We start from the raw sequence: 7,854 nt of genomic DNA, 5'->3' as shown, positions 1-7,854 counted from the left end.
TTACTTATGTCCATTTAATCGAATACATGATTCCTGTAAATTTTTATATGTCAATTATAAAAAATCATATACAATTTTATTCATACACAAGCATATTACATAGGAGATTCCATAACAGTAATAATGCTTAGCCAAAAGAGGTTATCATTTCATGATCACATTGCAAGACTAATTTCTAACTTAAGAGGCACTTCGCCCAGTGAAAACTCACCACATGCATTACCATTACCAAAACCCAAAAGCTATATGCCTTAACATTATGATAATATAAGGATTGTATCCCGGAACGTATTTCAAGGAACAAATATGCTGACAAACTAGTCCCCTAGGATTTACTATAGCTAATCATTTTACTTATAAACAAAGTTATAAATTAAAAGGCTGAGAGAAGAGTTACTTAGGTTTATAAATGTAGTAATGTCATATGGTCCACAGATGAACTTGAAATACGTTAAATACATAAGAATACTATTGGAATCCTTGTGCGATACCGCGCCTATACAAGAGTATTGACTAATTAAAACTAAACTAAACTATATCGAACGTGGTGAGTTTAAGCACTTCTTATTGAGGCCTTGTTTTGCACCTAACATACACTTATTTATACATAAAATAGCATGAAGAACGGACTGGCACTTAAGCAAAATAGTGACTTATAAGTTCTAACTCCTAATATAAAATGCAATTAGGAATTTAGTTTGTGCACCAAATACAAAAATATATACAAAATAATTTGATTTACGAATTCATTGGAATCGCATGAACTTAATTTTAACTAGCAATAAAACTCGAAATAATTACGGGGCTATCGTCTTTTTCAAAATCATATTTTGCTTCGAGCATTTACCATAAATGTGTTCAATTCAAAAAAAATTTCTAGTAAAATAACTCACCCTATTCATTGACGTTGATTTTGTTTAGAACAGTGGTAAAGGCAAAGGGTAAAAAAAGGCAGGTGGCTCGCCTGATGTAACATGATACACTGCCAGTACCAGTTTTAACTGGTACCATTTATGAAGCAATTTTCCGGAAGAAGATGATTGTTGAATGAAAGTGAAATTTAGCCCCGCAATTTTACTAATATAAAAAATAATGCAGTAAAGAAATACTTAAATAATACAGTCAAGTGTTCCTTTACTTCACAGTTTAGCACTATTTACATTCTAAACTAAATAAATGACTTATAGGCCTTGAATATTTTAATAGGAAACTCGATGGACTCGTTTTGTTAATTGCTGTGTTCAATATCTCCGAGTAAAGTGTCAAGTGATTTTTTTATAGAACAGGGGGCAAACGGGCAGGAGGCTCACCTGATCTTAAATGATACCACCACCCATTGACACTCGATGCCAGAGGGCTCGCAGTGCGTTGCCGGCTTTTTAAGAATTGGTACGCTTTTTTCTTGATTGAATTGATTTAAATGGTTAAGCCAAGTAGAATAAAAAAACACTAATGTGCGTTTTGGCACATTACAGATTTTTTTTAAGATTTGAAAAAAAAAAATTACAAATGTAGTACGTGTGATATTGCATGTGCATTGTCAAGACAAACTTTACTCAAACATACTGAATGACGGCACTAATCTCAGTTAAACAATTTTTGAGTACTAAATTGAGTATTAAGATGTTAATTTCAAAAATATATTCACTTTAAGACACGGATTCATCTGGATATTGTCTAAGTTAAAATTATCGAATGATATGTTTCGTTTACTCGTCACATGTATAAAAATGTATAAAAGGCAGGCGGAAAATCGCACCCTGTATTTGCATTCCTTTAATCCACCAAAACGTGCTTAGGCAATACAACTTTGACACAAACACGTATAAACGAAGTCAAGGTTATGAAACGTTGTTTTGACACTGTTTTAAATCCTAAGAAAAGAACGACGCACACACATGTGTGATAATGACCTTTGGAAAAAATATAATTCGGTTGACTTGGAATGGTTTTGAAATCTAAGAATATATTAAACAAAGAACTTAGGGCCTGTTTCACAATGTATGGATAAAGTACCAAATACCTATGCAACACAAATTATTCGAAAGATAAAAGTTCCAAATAAGTTACTTCGCGTTTCATGACGAATAGCGCTATCTGACAGTCGTGAAATGCAAAAATACTGTGTATCCTAACAATAAGTAATAAATAGCTTATTTGGAACTAATCCGGACATTGTGAAACAGACCCTAAGACTGTCAAAACAAGCAAGTAGATAGAAGTCAATCCTGGCTTCGAGAATCTCTTGTTCTACTAACCAAATTGTGTACTGAGTATTAGATGTTTCGTATGGATGCGATTCGCTTTGGTGGAAATACAATACTATTTTCCTTTGTATCTTCGTCACAGCGCGCAGCCATTTCTCGTACCAAACAGCTTCTTCAATTCGGGCATTATAATACTTTTAACAACTGCGGACTGTCGGCCGGCTATGGAGTCCCGTTTTGCGTTTTTCACATAATGCTTTATACCAGGCTTGTGGATAAGGAATGCGTTGTTTAATATCATAAAGTCGTAATCCTTCACACAAAGGATGTAGCCCTGAAAATTATATTTATTATAATTATAAAATTATAAAATTATATACACAATTTTAATAGAAGAAGACGCTCTCTTAATTTTTATCTGCTAAACATAAACTGATGACGACTTAAAAGCTTAATTATTTCGACATAATAACATTGGCCAAAACAAAGGTCTATCTATCTTTGAAAGTAGTGAAACACAGGGAATACTTCAATCGGAATACTTTAAGATAAAGGAATTATTGGATTACATTATTAACAAAACAAAACAAAAATATCTTTATTCAAATAGATACAACAACAATTATAAACGTCAAAAAAATTAAAGTAATTGTGAATTTACATTTACTGCTAGTTCTCAAGTCAAGGGCGTAGAACGGAACAGAAGAACTGGAAAAAAACTCTCCGCCACTCTTAAAAAAAGAAGAGTTGCGTAACGAAACCTAGCTAAATGATTGGTTTGTATCTTACTACTGTGTTTTAAATATAAATAAACTATGCAAAATATTAAAATGTACCTGCGTCATTTTATCCTTCTTTCCATCCCAACTTAGCCGTTCGTCATAATAGGGATCCTGGTGAGTTCCGATAAAAATCGGCTCCCAATGCACGAATTTACCACGTCGCTTACCAACGTGAAATACGTCCATCTCTGTAATAAGTTGAAATATATTAATTTGTAAAATAAGAAAAGACAATGACAATTTTTTAATACAGTATTTGCGCGAGCCACTGTAACGATTTATTTAATAAAACGTGATTATATATTTAATAAATTTGTCATAAGTTTACCTTGTATATGATATAAACAACATATCTGCAATAGTACGTTCTTGGCATAAGCATAAAACTATCCTTTACAATTCGATTGTCGCGTCATTGTGAAAGAATTGTGATTTTACGAATCAGCCTACGTACTACTTACGTAAGTTGTCCTTTATATTTCCTCTTACGCATGTAATCAAATAAAAGGTCGCCATCTAGGCGCTAATCTTTAAAAACATATTATTTTGTTGTCTCCACCCGAACAAATGATTCCTCAGCGTTCTGTAGTTGCACGCAAGCATATCGATTGTCGCGTCATTGCGCAAGAGATGCGATTTTGCAAATTATGAAGTCGTAAGTCGGGTAGCCAGTTCATTGACCCATAACACAATTAGCATGCCCCATACGACGCTATTTGCCATAAATAGCATGCTATTTACGGTTTAGATAGCTCACGATACTAACACTCTTGAGATTAATTGCTTTACAATTACACGAGCGCTCATTTGAATGCTATTTAAATTTTTCTAACGGTTTCAAAGTGCATTCGAGAGTTCTCGTAATTACCTACTAATTCATGGTTCGCCTTTATCGTGTTTCGAAAACGGATTGAGTAATGCTTTTATTTTGCTGGGTACACGGAAGTATGAATTACATACACAAAATGGTTAGCAACAGATAAATAAAAGTATAGAGGAATCTGTCAATTGGTTATAGACAGTTGCAAAAACTTTGACAATTTACATTATTGGGGGAGAACATTAATGACACGAAATTTTATCAATAATTTAAATTCATAGAATTATTTTCTTTTTATTGAGCATATTTTGACTTCTAATAATAAAAGATTTTATCACGCAATAGCATAAGAATTTTCGTCAGCCATTCTTTAATTGAATGAAACCATTGTAAAGTTTCTCATACTATTTTAATACATACGATTGGTCTCAGCCGCATTCATCCATTGCTGCCCCTGAGGTATATTGTGGCAGTTGGGGCAAACGAATTTATGGAAAGGAATTGCTGTTTTGTTCGCCAACATGGCACGAAGCTCTGTTTTTGAAGATGGCACCTGAAATGAGAAGTTAATCATTGCTATTAAACAAATAAATGAAATAAGGAACTTCGTTCCAATTATTTCAATTACTGTTATATAACAGTAATTATATGTAATTGTATTGTATATAATAATCTATTGTACGCAAGAAACGGGTATAAACGCGAATTTATTAACAGTTATGTACCTAATGTAAATAAATTAGAGATAAAGATATCATTTAAATAAGTTTTATTTAAATGTAATAGACAATTGAACAAAGAAACAAACGTAAGCATGAACATTAATTGTTAGTTTTTATTATTCCAGTAATCGTAAAGATAGATGAGGCCCAAAGTATAGTACCTGAAAAAGCCATCAACGCACTCGCGAGACAAGACCTGTGAGTCTATGGGCAGCGGTCTCACTTATCTTCAGGTCACGTATCTCACTGTCCGTTTGCCCCGTTACATAAAAATGGTTAACAATGTTTTGTATATATAGGCTACCTGCTATAAATATATAACAAAACTATTTCGATAGTTGTGTTAAGTATGTGCCAATAACACGAAAAAGCCACAAAAATTGGTAAAGTTTTGTCACGTTTAATAAAATGTACCTGATATTTGGCGTCAACTTCGAATATACTTATTGGGAAGACTCTTGGCTTGGTAGATGTGCTTAATGGCTTAGCATTCCTCGCTATCATATTCAAGAACCGCGGAATTAAATTCGGACTAGGGTACAACTCTATATCAGAAGGAAGAATGTAGTGTGTAATTGCGGCATCTCTTGCAACATTTCGTGCGACATTCACTGGGTACAGCAGATTTTTCTCTTTCATATAAGTCGAGGTAACATTTTCGTATGGCGGCTTGCCAGAGCAGTTGTATGGTGTTTGGAGTAGCACGTCTGGGTCTGGAATCTGAAAGAGATATTGTCTACTTAGTTTATCACATAGTTGATGTAAGCGTGTTTAATTTAATAGAATATTTATTTAAGTCACTACATCTAGTGTAATATTATGAAGAGCAAAAGATTTGTCTGTAGTATGTTTGTAACGAATTAGCTCAGAAAATGCTGGGCTGATTTTAAAAATTCTTTCACCGTTTGAATGCTATATTATCACTGAATAATATAAGATATATTTTAATTACAAGAAAAAGTAAGTTGCTAAAACTACCATACTGTTACCCAAGGTGTAAACAAATGCCTATAAAATATAATAATATGTATCAGGTACATAACATAAGAATATGTGTGTCAAGCCCTGGATAACAAGTGTTTATTCTGTTTTATTCGCGGAGCATTCGAATTAGAGATGCCTGTACTTCTGAACTCCATAGTAGTTACGCTGGTTTAAACAAATTCACCATAGACTTCTAAAATTACTAGAGAACATATTTATTCGGTGGCGAATTTGTGGCTATATGTACTATGAACACACAAACACAAACAACACAAACAAACAAAAACATTTATGTAAACTCTAAGCCCTCGATATCGGGTTAGGCTTACCCAAATAATTATTTCGTCTGGAATCGAAGTACACCATATGCGTACACCGCTAATCCACGGCGGGCTATGTTATATATGTTTGCTTTTATATGTGGCGAAATACAAACCTTACTAGGAATATGCTTGTGAGAGAAGAAGATGTGGAAGGTTACAAATTGCTTAACTATCTCGTCACTCAGACAATCCCGTAAGTATCTGATGCTGTTCACGGCGGGAGTCAGGTCGGCGCCCGGCGCGTGAATAGCCAGACTCACTGGTGCCATCCATCTGTGTAAAAAAATCATTGTTAAAAAAGCCATAAATACTTAACTGTAGTGCATATAAGTTTTTATTTCTGAAAACCAAGAGGGTGACAAATGAATCTTTAGTTCATACGAGACTTGATATTACGTCCATATACCAATTTCTCAACCGTGATATCTTACTGTATTTGTTTTAAATAGTCATCCCCCAGAACGTTAGTGGAATGTAGGACCATAGTAAAATAAAACAAAATAGTTTTAAAGTTGAAGCTGATTGCCACTAGGTACATAAACCATGTTCATATCATGTAAACATCAGACTTCGTCTATATATCGTTCTAATGCGATTATAAAATTAAATTTTAATAATAAAATACATATTAGATATAAAAAATTAAACGAATTGAGATTTTAACCCATTTAAAGCCCTAGCGAGAAAGCTACGGTCTTCAGTGACAACATTCGTACAAAAAAATGTTTTTTTCATTTATTTAAGTAAAGAAAAATTAGTTTTTAACAAATTTTCTTATCTAATTGATAAGAATATTTGTAACTGAAGGTTATAACTAATCTGACAATGGTGTGGGTGGGTGTGTGGGTCTCACACTGGGGACCAATGTGATTGTTAAGGGGGCAACCGAAAAACATGAGACTGAAGCGAACCAAATTGGAACCTTATATCTGCAGCAGCAAACATGTAACGCAAGAATCTTCATTAAAACTTTGAGATTCGATTTTCAGTTTTTCATTACATGTTTAAAAATTTTACTTACCGTGTTTCGTTAACAAATTCGTAGGAATTTCTTCCTAACCTATAATTACCTATAATTATTACCTATAATTTAAGTTTCTAAATTCAATCATAATTAATAATGATCTGAGTAGAATTTTTGAAAGGCTAAGTTGGAGCACAAAATAGGTTGGAAAATACTGTCTTGAACCTTAAAATCCACGGCATATTTGAGGCACAGAAGGCCGATCATCACTAGCTTACATGCAGAATATATTACAGAAATCTGAGTGTGCCTCTTTCTTATATTGTCCTCTTTATATTTCAAACAAACACACTAATTAAATGAGCCGTCTCGTGACTAGAAAAGACATTTTAATTTTTAATCAATATAATGATGTCAAGTCGATGGGAGTGTTTGCGTGACGAGGGTCGTTTACGCCTGCTCGCCGTCTATCGAACATCAGGTAACAAAGTAACTATTCAAGTATTAAAGTTTTGTTTGCTAATACTGCAAGTACCCCGTTAGTTTAATAGCGATTTCAATATTGAATTTTCCTACGTAATTTAAGATTAAAGTGTGAGTACTTCGGATATTGAAGAAACTCCATTGAAATTAAGATTTCTCGTTAGATTCACGTCATGGGCGTGCCTTGGGTCTCACTAAAAAGAAAATTTCTACTTTAAGGGCAAGGTAATTCAAAGTCATAATAAATTGTTTTATTATAACTCCGAATTACCTAGAGATAATAATAAATTGTTTCTAAATAAACATTTCACTACAATTTCGCAAGTCGAGGGTAGAGCGGGCAAGAAGAACTGGCAAGAAATATTGCATTGATTATCATTGAAATATTTTCTCAATGGCTTAGGTATTTTAATTACTCTGCGTACTGTTATAACTGAAAAGCTTTTTAATAAAACAATATTTGAATTTGGAGCGACCGTCTTGGATAAGGACTAGGAATAGGATAGGATAAAAAATGTTTGTGTTGAAATGAAAGAATGAACTCAGCCCTAAGGGTAACAAAATAAGGG

At 33.4% G+C, this 7,854-nt stretch overlaps 1 protein-coding gene across 1 annotated transcript in view; it reads right to left on the bottom strand.

Annotated features, from left to right (window-relative positions):
• Positions 1-7,854, bottom strand: part of LOC110993714 (beta-1,4-glucuronyltransferase 1) — a 42,400-nt gene continuing 34,546 nt past the window's right edge. Inside the window, exons 3-7 of the mRNA XM_022260064.2 lie at positions 5,952-6,111; positions 4,946-5,251; positions 4,230-4,362; positions 3,044-3,177; positions 1-2,541 (exon numbers count right to left, since the gene is read on the bottom strand). Coding sequence (XP_022115756.1) covers positions 2,344-2,541; positions 3,044-3,177; positions 4,230-4,362; positions 4,946-5,251; positions 5,952-6,111 — 931 coding nt within the window. The 3' untranslated portion in view covers positions 1-2,343. The remainder of the gene's footprint in view (positions 2,542-3,043; positions 3,178-4,229; positions 4,363-4,945; positions 5,252-5,951; positions 6,112-7,854) is intronic.

Source organism: Pieris rapae, chromosome 12 (assembly GCF_905147795.1).
Source record: "Pieris rapae chromosome 12, ilPieRapa1.1, whole genome shotgun sequence".
Classification (NCBI taxonomy): domain Eukaryota; kingdom Metazoa; phylum Arthropoda; class Insecta; order Lepidoptera; family Pieridae; genus Pieris; species Pieris rapae.
Note: the sequence above shows the minus strand (reverse complement) of the source record. Positions and strands in the feature narration are given on the sequence as shown.